The sequence below is a fragment of the Elephantulus edwardii genome, unplaced genomic scaffold (assembly GCF_000299155.1).
Source record: "Elephantulus edwardii isolate Elephantulus edwardi_28Jun2011 unplaced genomic scaffold, EleEdw1.0 scaffold00148, whole genome shotgun sequence".
Taxonomy (NCBI): Eukaryota; Metazoa; Chordata; class Mammalia; order Macroscelidea; family Macroscelididae; genus Elephantulus; species Elephantulus edwardii.
The window spans coordinates 306,475-325,758 of NW_006399898.1; the positions used below are offsets into that span (position 1 = coordinate 306,475).

At 47.4% G+C, this 19,284-nt stretch overlaps 1 protein-coding gene across 1 annotated transcript in view; it reads left to right on the forward strand.

Annotated features, from left to right (window-relative positions):
• The first annotated feature begins 277 nt into the window (after positions 1-277).
• Positions 278-19,284, forward strand: part of TMEM132D (transmembrane protein 132D) — a 564,576-nt gene continuing 545,569 nt past the window's right edge. Inside the window, exon 1 of the mRNA XM_006894681.1 lies at positions 278-356. Within this exon, the coding sequence (XP_006894743.1) occupies positions 278-356 (79 nt within the window). The remainder of the gene's footprint in view (positions 357-19,284) is intronic.

Here is a 19,284-nt window from a genome sequence, read left to right on the forward strand (position 1 = left end):
TTGATTTTTTTGAATATTGGGGCGAGGGGGCTAGGTGGTGTTTCAACGCGCGCGTTGGACTCTGGATAGCAACTCTAGAGCCGGCGTGCAACGGTCTGTTGCCTCAAGCAGGGCAATGGGCTGGCGGAAGGGAGGCTCCGGGCGCGGGGGCTGCGCGGGCCGATAGCTGGCCTCCTTCGCCTTCAGCCCCTGCTCGGGTCCTCCAGGGCCTCGGTGACGGCCACTTCCTCGCCCAGACGGCGCCAGGGAGCGGAGGACCTGTGCTCCAATCTCCAGGATGTGCTCCTCTGAGATGGGGACGCGGTGGCACCACTGGTCCCCCCTGCTCATCAGCCTGGCTGCTCTCTTCTCCAAAGGTGAGAGGACTTGGCCACATCTCTGGCCTCCAGACTAACTTCCTGGGAGTGTGTATGCGTGGCTGGAGCCAGGGTGGGGGTGCGAGCGTGGGTGTGTGGGGAGGATGTGCATGTGCAGCCGTCCAGGCCCTCTGCGCCCCTGGCACCCCCTGCGCCCCTCTACCTCAGGTGCCTCCTCAGAGGGCTTGCATGGCGACCCTAGGTGAGGCTGCGCAGGGACGCCTCACCCTGTCCACCAGAGAGCTGTTTGGGAGGGGGAGGGCATTCACAGATCCCGGAAAGGAGAGGCAGCCTGGACCTGACTGGTAGTTGTCAGGGGAGGGGCGGTGGGATAACCCGGCAGGTTCCTGGCATCTGCACCTGCTGTTATACCACTGCCAACGACCCGCCAGCAATGCTCGGGCATGCGTGATGTAGGGGGACGCTGTTTAGTGCAGGGCGGGAGCATGGACTGGGGATTCGCACTGGAGACGTGGCCGGAACACCTTTAATTCAGTCTGCGCGCAGTGGTCTCAGCACAAGGCCAGCCCCTGCCCCTTCCAGAGTCACTGGGCTGGGAGGCAGCACGCCAACAGGTTGACAGCTGAGCGGTGAGGGAGTTAGCCAGCGAGAGGCTGACTGGAAGGTGCCGGTTATGGCAGTGCTCCCCGTCGTCCCCCTTTCCCTCCATCAGCGCCCCCTGTTTTCCATTGAAAGAGCAACTTTGGAAGCTCAGGGCCTTCCTCATCCCTGGATTGGGAGTTGTTTGGTTCCCTCAAGAGATTGCAGAAAGTGCCAGCAATTCCTCCTCCTCCTCAATCTGGGCTCTTTAGTACCCTGTGGTCCCTCCCACCCGTGTCGGCTTCCCCCCTGAGAGAGAGAGCGGAGGGAAGGGAATCTGGGTGGTGTCAAACTCAAACTCCAGTCCTCATAAATAGATTTTTTTTCCGTGAAGAATTTCAAGACCAAATTCCTCTTGGAAACTTCAAAGCGGTCAGCACACACAGACTTGTAATGGAGTGATTTCCTGTTCTCTGACTTCCCCCTAGTCAAGGGGTGGGGGGTGGGGGGAACTGCTCAGAGTCTAAGGAGATGAAGGCAGCAGCGGGCATTGAGGTTTCCCAGCTTTTGCTTGGTATTAGGAAAAGCAATCTGTGATGGCTTTACACCACAGCCCTCTCACACAGTGCGGTGATAATGGGCTCAGGGTCTCTCATTTGAGCCTGGGCAGCCTGCGGGCTCCTGGGGAAGATGGAAGGGTTTATGATGTGCTCTGGAAACCGAGGGAAAGCTAATGGGTTCAGTGCATATAACTCAGGCAGACTGAGGTTAGCAAACCCCACGATCCACATCAACAGGCAGGCTGACTTGACTGTTGCTACGAGTCGTGCTTTTTTATTCACTATCTCTTGGTTTTATTACCGAATGGGATCCCCTGGTTTTATGCTGCAATCACAAGGTTTTATTAAGAAAGACAGAGAACTGCTTTGTAAACATGACCTAACTATTGTGTTCCCTCAGTTATGCACCTGCTTCCACTGTTGACTTCTCTGTTAAACTGAGCAGTGTTGAAGAGAAAGTGGGTTTCACTAGATGCTGAACTTTTTGCAAGTGTTAATGCTGGGTGTGCCCTGGTGCTGGGGGCTCTGGGGTGGAGAGGGCCGCCAGTGCAGTGAAAAGGCCAGCCTGACGCCTGGCATGTTTTGTGCGGAAATTGAGGGAACTCAGTGCCACCAAATAGCTCTAAGATCAATCAGTTAGGGTGGAGGTTCCATGCAGCTTTTGGCCCAGCACCGAGCACATGCTAAAGGGTGCAGGGATTATTCACAGTGTGGCCACGAACAAGACAAAACTTCACATGCCCTAATGTCATCAGATCGTCAGTGATGTGATTCCATGGTGCCGAGATGAGTTATAAACTCAGGGCCAACTTGCCTCTTTCCCTCTTGTGTTCAAGCCGTATGCCCGTCTGAGATGCTCCAAATATTTGCAACCAAGTATGGGATGATAGTGAGCAGGTCTTAACTGAGTAGTAAACAGACACACGGTGCCAGCAGGCCCTATCAGGGGAGTGATTACAAAACTGAGGTTATTGCTGGATACGCAGATGTCCTTTTGAACACATTATTGCTTTTATTTTCCTTGTACTTGTGCTTCCATCCATAAGCCAAAACGTGCCTTTTAGTACCAGACTAATGTTTGTGAACCGTCTACATCTTTAAGTTTCATGAAGTGAAAATCATGAGTCATAGAGCATATTCACCCTAGTTGTTACTGTTTAAAAGTACCAAAGCCCCCAAATCAAAATACAATGGGCTTTTATTCCTTTGAGACCTAGGAATAGTGTTAAGAAAGAAGAGGTTTGCTCAGAGTTGTTGCATGTGTGCGTGAAAGCTGTTAAGCATTGTGACCTCCCACCCCAGCTGGTTGTCCTCACATCCATTGCCCTCCTGTGGGGCTTCCAGCGGCTAACGGGTCAGCAGTTGTTCACCAGGCCTTTCTTCCGAGTGCCTCTAGGTGGACGCAAACATCAGCCTTTCGATTAACAGCCAGGTGCCTGACCATTTGTGCTACCCACAGACTCCAGCCAGCCAGATGTTTGTTAGCTGGTGGGTGATTTTGGAGGCCACTTTGAGCCTCCTACAGGGGCCTGCATTCGAGAGTGATGATCTGTCTCTGAAATGCTGTTGCTGGTAGTTGTGACCGAGTTGACTACCACTCATAGTGACCCTGTGAACAATAGATCGAAACCTTGGCCTGTCTTGTACCATTCTCATAATCTCCAGCATACTCAAACCCTTTTCAAGTTCCTCTAAAAATTATCTGTTACTATGTAAGCAGAAGGTACCCATCCCTGGAGAAGGACATTGCCTAATAAGGTGGAGGGTCAACAAAAAAGAGGAAGACCCTCATCTGTTAACACCGTGGCTGCAGGTCTGGGCACAAGCCCAGCAAGATTGTAAGGGTGGTGCTAGGGCAGGGAATGTTTCATTCTGGAAAATCAGTGAGAGACGGATTCAACCCCAGGCACAGAACAGCAATCATGGCAGCCCCCAAAACGCACTAGGCTTGAATTAATTCCGAGTCATAGCCACATTTTTAAAATTCATCTTTGATTTTTATCTAGCACTTAGCACAGAAATTTGGACCTTCTGTTATGGTCGTTGTTATGTGCCATCGAGTCTCCTGCGACTCATAGTGACCCTCTATGTACAGTAGGTCTGAAGCCTGCCTTGTCCTGAGCCAGCCTCACTGACTCCAACACACCTACCCTCGTTACCTTAGGTACTGTATCAACCCATCTCATCTGGGGTCTTCCTCTCTTGCACTGTCCCCCCAACCTTCCAAGCATGATGTCTTTCTCCAAGGACTGGTGAGGTGGCTTCAGAATCCTGGCCTCCAGGTACAGCCTGGTCCAACCCTCTTGGACGCTCTCAGCCTTTATAGAGCTTTTACGTGCTTAAACCTGTAGAATGCTGCCTGAAAACGTTCGCCCAGCAGTAAAATGGCTTGATGCTCCTGGTTGATCCGTTCTGTGTGCCCCAGGAAATGTTCTGCTCACGAAAGCAGCAGCTTGTTTTCTGGGTGACTAGTATCTGTCAGGCTCTGAGCCTTATGTAGATCATTTTTGTGACTTTGTAGAAGAGTCTAGGAGGTGGATTTTGTTATGAACCCCATTTTATTGGTGTACAAGTTGAACTTCAGAGAAGAAAGGTAACTTGTTCAAGACCTTATAGCTCAAAAAGAAGCAGCAACAACATTTTGGTGCAACAGGGACTACTCGGTGCTTGTAAAAGCCCACTGTGTGGAGCTGGTTCCAACCCACAGCGACTGTGTAGACCAAGAGGTGCCCCGTTGGGCTTCGGAGGCTGTGGTCTTCGTGTAAGCAGTCTGCCTCACTCACCTTTCTCTCGTGCTGCGGCTGGTGGGTTTGAACAGTGCAGGGCTAATGGTGCAGCAAGACAGGAGGCGAGATGCTCCTCCATTCTGTAAAAGGAGACGGTTGGACCTTCGGCTGGCAGGTTGGAGTCCCAAAGCGAGACCATACGCTTGCATGGACTCTGTAAGGAGTGTCTCGGGGCATGCAATGGAAGGATGGGGTGGCTAGCCAAGGTCAGTTTGGGTTTGGGGGAGATAATACCAAAAACTCAGAATTTTTTTAAATGATCATTTCCTCTTTAAAAATCTGTTTGCAGAATTAAATAAGAGGTATATCTACCAACGAGGCCCCAGTACCCTTGTTTCACCTGTTTGTAAGTGTTAGTTTATTGGGTCCTTTTAATCATAAGGAGCTCTCGTGGTGTGGTAATAAATTGCTGGGCTGCTAAGAAAATCGTGGCCAGTTAAAGCCCAGTCACCCTGCAGCAGAACACTGTTGCGGGCTGCTCTGGCCTGCAGACCCCACGGGGCCACCCTCCTCCGGCCTGCGGCATCGCTGTGAGTGGGAAGCGGCTTGACAGTGGTTAGTACTTGGACTGAAAGTGTCATCCAGACCAAGGAGCCCTGATGGTGCCGTGTGGTAAGAGTTGGACGCTAACCAGAAGGCCGTCACTTGGAAAGCTCTGAGGGAGAAGGTTGGGCAGTCTCCTCCTGCAGGACTCTGCTGCCTCAGAAACCCTATGGAGGGTCGCCTTGAGCTAGAAACAGCTTGACCGCCACGGGCGGATTTGCCATCTAGGGGTCCCCTTCCAGAGCTCTGATCCGGAGCGAGATGCACTGCTGACCTAAAGGCTGTGCCTGTCTGCCAGTTCAAGTCCACCGGCGGCCTCGCGTGCATTTTACAGCTTCAGCAAACCTGCAGGAGGCTCGGCTGTGAGATGGTTCCAACTTGACGACAATTCATCTTTTTTTTTTTAAGGGGAGAAAGTCTCTTGAATTTCAAATTAACTTGTCGCAGGTATTTGAGATTCAGGCTATATATTTTCAAAACTGAGAGGACAGCTGTAATCAAGGTAACAAATGTAGCTGAAGGAGGAAGCAGATGCCCATGTGTCATTTTTCTTGTTCTTTTAAGTGAAATTTACAGAGCAGTTGGTTTCCCAGTCAGTCATTCTAACAGAGTTTGCTGTCTGGCATTAATTACAGTCACTGCTTGGTTACAACACTCTCCCTACTTCCTCCCTGTGGTTCTTGTTGCCACTTATCCTTCTAGCATATTTCTTCCTGCCTGTGAGCTTTTTCCCTGGACAAATAACTGCCCTTTTGATCCTGTAAGTTTCATCTCAGAAATGAGTACCTCCTTCTTGTCACTGTGTGTTTATTATCCACCAAGGCGGTCATCGTTATCTGCCGGTCTTCCAGATAGCAGTTGAGAATGTGAGCCGTGCACCCTCAGGGCTCCTGGAGGGGCTGAGATGGGGTGCTGTGCTGACACCATGATGCATGTAGATGTCTTACATCTCAGGCTCCCTCCCTTTCATGCACAGCACTCTCATCTGCACAGCTCTGCTTTTCAGAGAGGGAAATTGGATGACAACAATTGTCTCTTGTTACAGCAAGATGAAGAAGGGTGGGGGTTATTATTGCCATGAACTTTTTCTTGTGATCTGAGTGAAAGTTTATAAAGCAGAGTGCTTTTCCTTCTCGGGCTTAGGCAGACCCCTGGAGTGGTGGGTTTTGGGGATGTTCTTAGCAGAGCCAGGAGTCCCCGGGTCTGCAGACAGTTTACACATTGAGCTGCGAACCTTAGGGTGTTGGTGATGCTCGAGGCCTGGCAGAGCGCCTGGTGACCTGAATCTTCAGGAGCGAGCTGGTCTCCTCTTAGCAGCCCCACTGCCTTCCCCGCGGCACCAGCTGGGCTTATTCCTGAGCCTGAGAGGCGGCCATGGGACAAGTGGCAAAGAGAAGCTTCTGGAAGGTGCTTCTCTCTCACATAAGCGGTGGGCTTGGCTCCCCCATGATTACCCTTTATGGGGGGTGTGTCTCATGCCCTGCAGGGTTCTCCTCACCACCCTCCATTGATCAATGGCTTGTAGCAGAGCAGCTTTTTCAAAGCCCTGCTGCAGGAAGAGTAATCAGACCACTTGAGGAATCTGTCAGTTCTGGGTGCTCCAGACAAATGCTATTTGGCTTCGCCTTGGGGTTTTATAGAGGGTACAGATTTAAGAACAGTTGGGGATGGAGCTGAGCTGGCCAGAGCTCTGGACTCCCCAAGGTTACTCTGACATGTCCAAGCTGCTGCAGTAGTTTATGTGAATCGCAAGGGAGCTCCAGAGCTGGGGCGCAAGCAGACTAGCTTTCCACCAGCCTGTCCATTGGGATGGAAATGAGGGAGCCCTCATTTTTAGTTCAGATGTCAGAGCAACACAGTGAACTTTGAGAAGGCATGGAATTCATACAAAGGTGGTAAGAAAAGGGAGAGAGGAGGAGAGGGAAAACGGAGAAGAGTGAGTCTGTGAACTTGTGAATGGGCGAGCTTGACTTCTGATGCCAGACCGCAAGCTCGCGTGAACGCTGGGAGGACTTCGGGAGGTCTGGTGGTGGCAGAAGGGAAGTAAGTCACTGCTGCCTCTCTTGTCATTCACATCCCCAGCTGGTCTGCAGCCTCCCCACATGTGATTTACAGCCTCTTGAAATCTATAGGAGGTTCAGCTATGATTCAACCACAATGAGTTAGAATTAGTTGGTCTAGAAAAAGAAAGTGGTGGTCAAGTGAGGCCAGCTTGGGTTTTCTGGGAAATAAGACCAAAGACTCAGATATTTTTGGCATGACTTGTTTCCATTTATTTAGGGAGCTCTGTGAATTCATCAACTGCTCCTCAGGAGAAAGATGGGCAATTTACAGCCTCTGAAAACCCACTGGAGGGTCAGCTGTGAGTTAGTTCCAACTCAGCAGCAATGAGTTTGAATTGTGTTTTCTTTTTTCTTTTAATTTATTTAGAAAATATTTTAAAATGGTGCACCCAGGGGGGAGGGGGGAGGGGTTTGTGCGGGGAGAAGGGTGCAACAATGAATGAATGGAATTCCAAAATCTCTGTAGATGTTCATTGAAATGAAAAATAAACAAACTAAATTAAAATTTTTTAAAAATGGTGCACCCAGCACTCACACTAGATCTGTCCTCACCCTCTGGCATAAATAATCAGCTTTGTGAAAAGGCTGGACTCAGTGGTCTGGTAGAGGTCAGTGTGACCCTCCGCCCAGGACTGTGGACCTGAGACACCCTTCAAACCTAGAACTGAACCTACCCCTGGGCATGACTTTCACCCAAATGGCAGTCAGGCCTGAAAAGTGGACAGTGACCCCAAGGAAGATGTTCCTCAGAACTACTGGCTCTGTGAGGTCAAAGGGGCAAGGTTCAAGGTTCGCTGGACAACACAAAGCTCAAAGGACAGGGAAAAGCAGGGGAGGAGGACACATGAATCTGGGGTGCCTAGGGAGGGATGGGGGAAAGTGCTGTTACGTTGAGGGGATTGCAACCAAAGCCAGAAAACAAATGAATTATTTGAATTATTGAAGGGGAAATGAACTTGCACTGTAAATGTTCACTCAAAGCACCAAAAAAGTGAAAAAACACTGGGTTTATGAGCTCTTTCAAAACATAGTTATGCCCCAAGGTGCAGCCTTCCAGAAGCTGTTTAGGGGAGGCAGGCAATGGGGAGTGGGCGGTTGTGAGAGGGGAGAAGGACAAGCAGAAGCACCCAAGTCCCTCCCTCTGAGATCAAGCCAGCGTACAGGGACAGGGATGGGGACTTTGTACACGAACACCCCCACCAACAAGTTTCCCGCATTGCACACCACCTCCCCCCGCCCCAGCAGATTCTGCACTTTCAGTTCCCCGCCCCCGCCTGCTTGGGGTTACCAAGGAGCCCTGGTGGTGCACTGAGTTAGGTGTCAGGCGCTAATCAAAAGATAACAGTTTGAACCCACCAGTTGCTCAACAGGAGAAAGGCAAGACCATCTGCTTCCGTGAAGGGTACAGCCTGGGAAGCCCAGGGAGCAGTTCAGCCTGGTCCACAGGGCCCCGAGTCAGAACACTGCACACCAGCCACAGATGCACTGCGCTCTGCTCTCTGCTGGTGGTAGTGCTCTGCTCTCTGCTGGTGGTAGTTGAAGAGGTGCTGTCAGGACATTGTCTACTGAAATAGCCACTTCCCTCGCATGCTGGAGGCCATTCTCTGAGGCCAGGGGGCGGAGGAAGCTACATTTATCCTGAGAGCTCCTTGGTATTCTCCCTCCTGCATGCTGAATGAGTGTTGTCGGTGACCCTCTGTTTGTCTTTGCTTTAACGTCTCAGACTTTCAGAGCTGGATTTTCTGTTCCTAAGTCTAAGGACTTAAGGGCTGAATCTTAGGAGGAAACTTTACCTGCTTCGCTGTCTTTCCCCGCCCCACTCCCTCTCCTCTCTGCGTCTCATCTCCTTCTGTCACTTCAGCGCCTTTATTTCTTGGTGAGTTTCTTTAAATTATTTTTGAAATGGGTGTGAAGTAAAAATAAATCATCTTACTATCCAAAGATAACAGCTTTGTATTTTGATGTATTTTATTATAGTTGTTCTTTTTTTCTATGAATTTTAAAAAATGTTTTGTTCACACTGTATAGAGTGCATAGAATTCTATTTTCACAATGTTTTCCAGCTTTGTTTACATGAGCATTTCATCATGTTTTAAAAATATATCATGAATATGATTTTTCAGGGATGCCTCACTTGCTCACTGTGCTGTGCTGCGCTGGAAAACCGTCTCCTCTTTCTGGATAATTCTATAATGTCTGCTTTTCTGCCCGCCCTTCCTCTGTCAGCGTGTTGCACTGTGGTGCAGGAAGCCATGGCACCCGTGTGTCAAATGCCAGCACAGTCAGAGTGGGCACTTCTCAGAGGAGAACAGGAAGAAAGGCCTGGTCATCTTCTGAAAAGTGTCAGTTGTTTTTAAGTGTTTATGAAGGGAGCTCTGGTGGCCTAGTGGTCAGAATTTGTGCTGCAATCCTGAAGGCAAGCGCTTCAAATCCATGGGAGAGGGATGGGCAGTCTCTTCTCTCAATTTACTCTTTCCCTGCAATTTACGGCTTTGGAAAACCCGCTGAAGGGTCAACTGTGAGTTGGTCCGACTTGACAGCGCACAGCAACAACACGGCCCGGGTGGCTCCTGTGAGCTGCAGATGGAAATCTTACTGTCCTCACTGTCCTGCACCAACCTCACAGTCTCTCATGAGCTCAAGCCCATTGTTTGAGGCACTGTGTCAGTCCATCTTGGTGATGATCTACCTCTTTGATGACCCTTTATTTTCCAAGCATGATGTAATTTTCCAAGGACTAGCCCAGTGTCTGTGAAATAAAGTCCCACCACCCTTGCTGCCAAGGAGCACCCTGGTTGCACTTCCTGCAAGACTGATGTGTCTCTTCTTTTGACTGCTCATGGTGTACACAACACTCTTTGCCAACACCACAGTTCAAAGGCATCAGTTCTTCACTCTTTGTTCAACTTTTCACGTGTGTATGTAGCGATTGAAAAGCCCATGGTTTGTGTCAGGCCCAAAGAACCTTAGTCCTCAGACTGACATCTGAAAATGACTAAGTGAGAGCTTTATGAATGCCAACAGCACAGTGGCATACAGAGCTGGACAATGAACCTGCGAGGTTGGGAGGCGCTCACGGTGCACAGTGACTGGACCCGTGGACTGGACCAGTCCAGTGATGGTCAGGTGGAGCGGAACCCGGCAGTGCGCCCTCCTTGTACACGAGGCCGCCATGACTCAAACTTGACTCAGCAGCAGTTAATAGCGGCTATTTTAAGGAAATAGGTCTCTTTGCCCATAGTTTCTGTTTCCAGATACTTCCTTAGATAGATACCCAAACATCTCCTTACTGGATCTAAGAGAATGAGGAGATTTGCTTGGTGGTTTTCTTTTCTTAAGCAGGGCAGGCTTTCCTCGGGGTCTGGGGTAGGTGTATGTGTGAGTCTGCCTGACCCCATGCTACTGGTGATGGGTGTGTCTGAGGTCACGCCAGCAGAGGGCATCTGCCAAGCGCAGGGTCACCTTGAAACTGTCCAGAGCTCCTGATAAAGAGCGTGGCTGCCCTTTGATGATGTGACCCTTCATCTTGAAGGTCTAGCTCTCTCCCATTTGTTCTTTTGCTGAGCAGACTCTGGTGACCGAGGGGCTGGAATGGACACAGTGACAGTCTGACCAGGGCGGAGAGCCAGGGCTGCCCACATCTGGTTCTCCTGGGTCATCTCTGCCCAGGAAGGGCTGCAAGGAGAGCATACCGGTCCGTGCAGAGGGAAAAGACCCTGCATTTAACAGCAGAGTGAACAGGACATCGTGTTTCTGTCTAGTAGCCAGACGAAGCTCCTTTGAGGGCATGGTGTATGGGAACCACTAATACAGAATGGAGGTTCAGACTCTCTCCTCTTAAGTATCTGTTTAAATGTAATGTGAACTTTTGTCTTCAAAGGTGGTAATTTTGGAGTTCTTAATTAGATGTGAAAACTGCACACAGTGAAAAGCACTGTTGTGGATACATAGCGGCTTTCTGTGCCATTAAAAGCATCAAAACCCAGTTGCTTGGTTTACAAGAGTTGAGCATTTTCAAATATGAGGTCTGTGGGACTAGTGAGAATTCTATGGAGAAGCAGAGAGAACATGGCAAATAGTGTTATTTACATTTTCAGGGGAGCCGTGTCGACAGTGGGAGGGAGAGCAGTGGTTTTTATGTACAGCGGTAAAAGCACACCCCACAGATGAGTTGTGTCTCCCCCCGCCCCGGGTCCTGCCTGTCTGCTTCCAACAAGTGAGCGTCTCGCTTCATCTCCTTAATTGGGTAGCATACATCCGGGAGTTGGGTTTGGCCTGTAGATCACATAAATGAAAATCTTAAAACAATGAGGAAGAATGACTTCCAAGATACCCTGCGCTTGCTGATAACCAAGTCCTTCAACTGTGGAAAGGCGAGAAGCTTGCAGCACACCTTTGAGCTGTTTTACACTTCTCAAGAGAAAGCGAACCGGTAAGATAGGTGTTAGAGAAACTGACTGATTGATTGAGGTAGGGGGATAGATAGATTTTTGTGATAAATAAATAGATTAGGTAGATAAGCTTGTGTAGTCATTTATTTAACTAATGAGATGGGTGTGCAGTTGCTTTTATGTGCTGTTGAGTGGGTTTTTAGAAACCCTAAGTTGCCTTGGAGGAGATTGCCTATCCTTCTCCCATGGAGCAGCTGGTGGATTTGAACCCATGTGCCTTTAGGTTGACAGTACAGATCCATACCAGGAAGAGGAAGAAATTTGGGTAGGTCAGTAAGTTGAAAGAGATGTGGTAGATAAATGGATTAGATAGGTAGATAGGCAGGTTTAATTACCTATAACTATTTAATTGGTATATATGTAGGTAGGTAGATATTTGAATGGATTGTTGTTCATTGCTGTGAGGTGCCGTCAAGTCGCCTGTGTTGGTGACCTTATTCACAGCAGCTCTGGCCCCTGCCCTGCCCTGCCCTGAGCCAGTCTCACTAATTCCGACACACCAACCTCCATTGCCCCAGTTACTCTATCAATCCATCTCATCCAGGGTCTCCCTCTCTTGAGCTGTCCGTCCACCCTTCCGAGCATGATGTCCTTCTCCAAGGACCGATCTCTCCTGGCCACATGCCCAAAGTATGTGAGATGGAGCTTCAAAATACTAGACTCCAAGGAGAGACTTGGTTTCACCCTCTCCTAGACAGACCTATTTGTTTCCTTGGCAGTCCATGGTATGTTCAAGGCTCTTCTCCAGCACCACAGTTTGAAGTCATCGATTCTTCTGTCATCCTTAGTCACTGTCCAGCTCTCTAATGCATAACAAGTAATTGTGAAAATCATGGCCTGGATTAGGCGCACCTTAGTCTCTAGACGGACATCGTTGCTTTTCAGCACTCTGGAGAGATCCCTGACAGCAGATTTTCCCCGTGCAATTAGTCTTTTGATTTTCTGACTGCTGGTTCCAAGAGTGATAGTGGAACCAAGCAAACTGTAATTGTTAACAAGCTCAATCTCTTCTCCATCTATCATGGTGCTGCCAGTTGTCCCAGTGGTGAGAATCTTTGTCTTCTTGATATTGAACTTCAATCCATATTGAAGACTACAGTCCTTTACTGTCTGCAGCAAGTGCTTCAGGTTCCCTTCAATTTCAGCAAGCAAGGTTGTATCATCTGCATAATGTAGGTTGTTTGGATGTGTAGGATGGTAAAAAACTGCGATAGGTAAATAGGTAGACAGGCAGATAGATAGGTAGGTGGTAGTGGTGTGTACTGTAGAGTCGGAACCGACCCATAGCTGACCCTCTGGTGGGGTTTCAGAGGCAGTTAATCACATGGGAGGGGATTGCCCATCCTTCCCCCACAGAGCAGCTGGTGGATTCGAACTGCATGCCTTTGGGTTTGCAGTGCAACTTATAGATATTTGGATGTGTAGGTGGGTAGAAAAGTGTGGCAGATGAGTGGGTAGACAGGCAGACAGATAGGTAGGTGGTATACAGAGAACGTAAGGCAGAGTGCACTGCGGTTAGGTGGGTTCTGACACACGGCTGCTCCCCACCACGCTCCTGACACTGCAAACCCCAACCTGAGAAGTCGGCCTCATCTCTCTCTACCAGGACGACTAGTGGATTTGAATTGCCGACCTTCGGTTAGCACAGCAGTACACACTGAGCCACCAGAGCTCCTTGGATAGATGGAAATTGAGTTTTGTTTTGAGAAATTTGCTCCACATGATTGAGGGGGTCCAACAAGTCCAGGCCCTGTAGGTCAGGAGGTTCCTGACATCCTGGGTCTCGCCATCAGTCAGGGTCAAGGTCAGGATCAGAGGTAGGCTAGGGATCAGTTAGGCATGGGGGAACGTGGGGGAGTGCTGGTGTGATGCCTTCTTGTATAGTTTGGAGGCAGAACACACCCTTGGACGCTCCCTTTTCCTCCTGAGGCCTTCTGCTGACTGGGCGAGGCCCGCCATGATAAGGAGGGAGGCCTCCTTTACCTTGGGCCAGCTGGGTCACTCATCACTTCTCAGTCACAGCATCTGGGCCAGCCTTTGACTGAACAGTAGGACAGCAAAGCCCAGTGGACATGCACCATTACCCACCGCCTGTGCTGAGTGTCACATTGTCACTGCCCTACAGTGATTTTCATGGCATGGCTTGGGATGTGAAGAGATTTTTGATGGGAAATGACATCACTATTGTTCTTTTATAATTTAAATTTTAAAGCGGCACCTTACAGATCTCCTGTGTGCTGTGTCTTCTATAGACAGATGATGAGAGCATCTTCACTCTCCACTTCCCCATCACACTTTGCAGTCAGGTGTGGGTTCTGCTGGACGGTGCTCTCCAGTGGTCTCTGAGGCCAGCACACGTCTTACTTGGTGCAGGACCAGATGGGTCGCACCAGATGGGTCCTCCTATTGTGAAGAAAGTCACTGTGATTTGGAGTCAACCTCATACCAACTATCAACAACAAGGTGCACACGTACGTACTTCCATGTACACACATCACTGTGCATGGCCCCCCCAAAACTGTTCTCTGTGCCCTCTGTCAGTGTATGCTCAGATTGTTCTTCAGGTCTGAAATGACTGCAATCACTGCTGTATAATCCAAACAGCAGAAACTGAGGTGGTGGTGCTGTTCGATGCCATCGAGCCTCGTCTGACACGAAACGCCCCTGTGCACCACAGATCTGCCCTGGCCCGCGCCGTCCTCACACGAGCCTAAGGTCAAGCCTGTTGTTGCAGCCACCATGTCTCATGGAGGGCCTGCCTGTGTTTTGCTGAGTCTCTAACCAACTCTCCACCTGTGAATAAATATAAATATAGTACAACATAAACATAGTACATTCTTTAGTATTTTTACAATTTTTTTGAAAAATACATTTTGTTGGAAGGCAATGCTGGATTATCCAGCAAGCATCAGCAAGGGCTTCCTTCCGCTTGTGTACTGATCTGTTACTAATATGGGCTAATCTGTAACAGTTCGGCATTTTCTTTTATCACATCAGAGGTTCTGTGTCTATGTCTGGCTGGCATCTGTCTCTCTCTTAATCCCAGAGGCCCATTCTATAGTATCAAAGCCTCGTCTCTGATTGGCTGTCCCTGGCCAGGAAGGAGGGCCTATCAGAAGGGTAAGCACAGGACAGCGTGTGCTGACTAGCTTACCTGTAGGGCATAGGTACGTGTGTTTTCACCTCATCAGGGATGTGCAGTTGCTTACAGCAGTTCCTAAGCAGTGATGCCCCTTTCCCTCCATCCCTTTCCTTGCCTAGTTCACGTACATGGGATTACACAGTATTTGCCATTTTGGGACTAACTGGCTTCCCTCACGCTATTTTCACAGTTTCCTCATGCCATGTAATGTACCAGCATTTGGTTACTCTTTATGGCTGAGTAATACTTCATTAGGCACACGTACCCCATACTTTAAAAACAATTCTTCTTTTTTCATGTTTCCCCTCACCAGTTTATTTACAAAACTTGAATACAAATTCAAACAAATTCTTTCAACTTCCTTCACCTCCTCACCCATCAAATTGTACAACCTTTTGGTTAATTCCCCCTTCCTCCTGCCCATCCACATCCCTCTGCTTCAAGGCTCTCCCACCCCTCCTGGATCCTTACACTCATTCTACAATAATGGTTTTATACTATATTTATCCTTGTGGTATTGAGTTAGTTCAATCAAAACCACAATGAGGTACCATCTCACTCCTGGAACAGTGGCACATTTAACAGGGCAGCAAGTAATAGATGTTGGAGAGAATGTGGCGAGAAAGGAACTCTTATACATTGTTGATGGGATTGTGAAATGGTGCAACCATTCTGGAAGGCAGGTTAGCGGTTCTTAAAAAAGCTGAACATAGAAATTTCCTATGACCCAACTATTCCACTACTTGGAATATACCCTGAGAAGCTGAGAACTGAGGCAAACTGAGATTTGTACACCATTGTTCATAGCAGCATTATTCACCATCGCAAGAACATGAAAACAGCCCAAATGTCCAACCACAAATGAATGGATTGAGAAATTATGGTACATTCACATAATGGAATACTATGCAGCATGCAGGAGCACTAACTCTGTAAATTATTATCTAACTTGGGAGGGACTGGAGAGTATTATGCTGAGTGAACTGAAAACAATTCTTCTTGAACTTTACAAAAGAAAGACGTCCTTCATCTATCCATGTCTCGCTGTGATTCATTCTTCAAAGAAGTGAAAACTGCTGGAATCTCAATATAGAGTTCGATTTCCTTAGTCAAGGTTGCATCACGCCGTAGTTCAGTAAGAGATGTGCTTCCAATGATTTTTTTTTAATTTGAAAACGTTCATCAAGATGTATTTTTATGTAACTTTGGTTATACAGCTATAATAATGATAAGAATTTCCACTGAAAGAGAAATTTGCATACTCAGTCTTATACTGAAGAAAAGGTTTCAGAGGCCATTGTATCTATACATATGCATATGTATGCACACACATTGTCATTGCTTGTTGTTATTCCTTACAGTGGAGACAGCTGTGACTCGTGGTGTGTATATATGACAACAGGAAGCCTTTCCTGGTCCTGCACCACTAAACATCTTGGTGTGTTTGAGTCTGTTTGGGTGGCTCATGTGTCAGCCCATCTTTCTGAGGGTTTCTCCCCTTTTTTCTGACCCTCTACTTTACCAAGCACAATGCCCTTTTGCCAGTTGAGCTTTCCCGATGACGTGTCCAGAGTAAGTGAGCTGTGCCCGCCATCCTCCGCGCTAAGGAGCATTCTCATTGTATTTCTTTCAAGGCTCGTTTGTTAGTCCTCCCGACAGTCCACAGCGCATTGAATACTCTTCACCAGCCCCGCAGTCCAAACCTGTCGGAATGCATAAAAGGATGATGAATACCTTACTTTGGGAGATAAAATTCTGTGAGGGAATTGGAATAGAAATATAAGTTCAAGGGAAAAAAAGAACAATATAACATTTCTGATAATGAAGCGTTTTCTTGTATTTTATAAATGGATGATGTGGGTGTCAAGTCATTTTGTTATTTATATTCCAATGGATACATTTAAAAGAGTGATGTAACCGTTTAATTTTAAAATGTCAAGATTTACAATACACTAGAACCTTCATCTTTAGCAACTTTTGAAACTGATGAACAGTGCTGAAGATCAATTATAAAATGTGCAAGTGGGCACCGAGTTTTAGACGTTTGCTTGTAGGAGTCACAGGTGTTGGAAGACCACTGTGCTCAGATACTAGTTCTCAGTCTCAGTTGTTTAGAGTCACCTGGATGGAGAGCGTTTGACCTTCCACCGTCAGCCACATGGTGACTCTCTGGGCCTGGACCTGGCTTCAGTGTTTGAAAGCTCCCAGCTGGTTTCATGTGCTATCAACAGGAAAGTCCTGGACTGAGACCATCAAGGTTAGGTGTCTGTCCACATATGTTGTTGTTGTTATTGCTGTTAGATGCTGCCAAGTTGAGCATGACTTGTAACTATGTAAACAAAATGTCTGAACCCTGTGCCAACCTCATCATCTCTGACACAATTAAGCCCAATTACTGCAGTAACTGTGTCACAGTCTTTGGTTGAGGGTCTTCCTCTCTTTCACTGACCCTCTACCTTTGTAAGCATTATGTCCCTTTCTAAGGAATGACTTCTTTTAGCAACATGCCCAACGTAGGTGAGGTGAAGTTTCATCCTTCTTGCCTTGAAGGAACACTGGCTGTACTCTTTCTAGGAATATCTGTTCTTTTAGCAGCCCATAGGATATTAATTTCTCATTTCCAACACCACTGGTCAAAGACATCAGTTCTTCTGTCACCCTTATTTGTTGGCCAGCTCTCAGATGCATAGCAAGTTATTGAAAAGACTGTGGCCTGAATCAGGCACACCTTAGTCTTCAAACTGACATCATTGCTCCTCGGTCATTTGGAGAGATCCCTGACAGCGGACTTCCTCAATGCAGTACCTGTCCTGATCTACCATGGGTGTGGATCCAAGTGGATGAAATTGTTGGCAATTTGAGCCCTTTCTCCATCAGTTTCCAATCAGCCTGGTGGTAAGGATTTTTGTCTTCCTGGTGTTGTGTTGAGATGTAATCCATAATGAAGGCTGCGGTCTTTAATTTTTTTGCAGCAAGTTATTTCAAAGCCTGCTCATTTTCAGCAAGCAAGCAGAGCAGTAGAAAGTAGACCATAAGTAGAGAAAGTCAAAGCAGCAGCTATGAGCCCTGGCTACACATGGGAAAAATAGGCACAAATATGGAAACACCTTTGTTTTTTCTGGGGCTCCGTTCACAGTGTGTTTCATACAATCATTTTCATACATTGTGTCTTATAAAATCAGTCACCATTGATCCATGCCCAGTATTACCCTGTCTTTTCAGATCCCCACTGGATCTTTCCTAATTCCTTCACCCCTCCCTCTGCCCACCAAATTATTTAGCCCTGTAATTTCCCCTTTCCTCACCCTCAGCCCCCACCTCTTCCCCTTTAGAACACTTATATACATGTTACTGGTTATCCTTCTGTTTTTGAAATATGGTCTTATGCAGTATTTGTTCTTATAAGCCTGAGTTCGTTCACTCAGCAAAATGCTCTCTAGCCTCTCCCATGTTACATAATTATTTTTTAAATTGTTGCTTCTGAGTGATGCATAGTATTGATCATGTAAAGGTACACAATCTCTCAGTCCAATCATTTGTTGATGGGTATTTGTGATGTTTCCATGTTGTTGCTATTGTAACACTGCTATGAACAACAGTGTCCATATCTCTGTGTCTCAGTTCTGTTTTCCTTGGGAGTATATTCCTAGTAATGGGATCATATGGGATTTCTGTATTCAGCTTTTTGAGAAAATTCCAAACTGCCACATGGAACCACCTCAGTATGGGCAGATCTCAGAGACACTGGGGTTCGGGTCCAGAACACCCAAGGAAAGCTGGTATCACCATAAAGTGAGCTGCGTGATGATTTTGTTCTCCCATTGCACATAGAGGTTGTGTTGACATGAGGCTGTTGTCTGGTGAGTGTTCAGTGACAAGGTGGGAAAGATTGAGATGCTGTGGGGTGGAGCAAAACATGGTGCAGTGAGCTCGCACTGTTGGAGAAATGGCACCGACAGACGTCCTCAGCACAGGGCTGCCACAACCTTCAACTCGTAAAAATAACAAAGTTCACACACTGCTTTCAACATTTAGTAGAACAACATGCGACAAAACAAGGCATTCCTGCATTTATTGAGCAAATCCTACTTAGTCTAATTGCGGTAAACACAGGTTTTACTGGATTCAGGTTATTAATATTTTGGTGACGTGTTTTATGAATATGTTTGTGACAAATCCTGATACATGTTGTTGTTGGGAGCCGTCCACTCGTAGGAGCACTATGAACAGCAACAGATCTGAAGCTTGAGCTGTCCTGCACCATCCTCATAATCTCCATGGAACATAAGCCCATTGTTAAGTCACCACGTCAGTCTACCTCATGGAGTGTCTTCCTCGCTTTTTCTCCACCTTTTCCAGCAGGATGTGTTTTGCCAAGCTGACCTTACAACATGTCCAAAGCATGTAAAATGAACTCTCACCATCCTTGCCTCTAAGGAGCACCCAGGTAGCATCCTCCAACACAGATCTGGCAGGCCATGGGCTCTTCAGTACTCTTCTCCAACACTACAGCTCAGAAGCATTATTCTTCTCTGATGTTCCTTATTCATTGTCCAACTGTCAGATGTATACAAAGTAATGGAAAATACCATGGCTTGGAACAGGCACTCACTCCTTAGTCTTTAAACTGACTTCATTACTCCTTAGAACTTTAGAGTGGTTCCGAACAGCAGATTTTTATTTATTTATTTATTTATTTTTGGTACAGCACATCTTTTTATTTTATGACTATTGCGGGTTCTGATTGTGGATCTGAGTAAAATGAAATCATTGACGACTTCAATCTTTTCTCCGTCTGTGATGACGTTGCCTATTGGCCCAGTGGTGAGGATTTTTGTTTCTT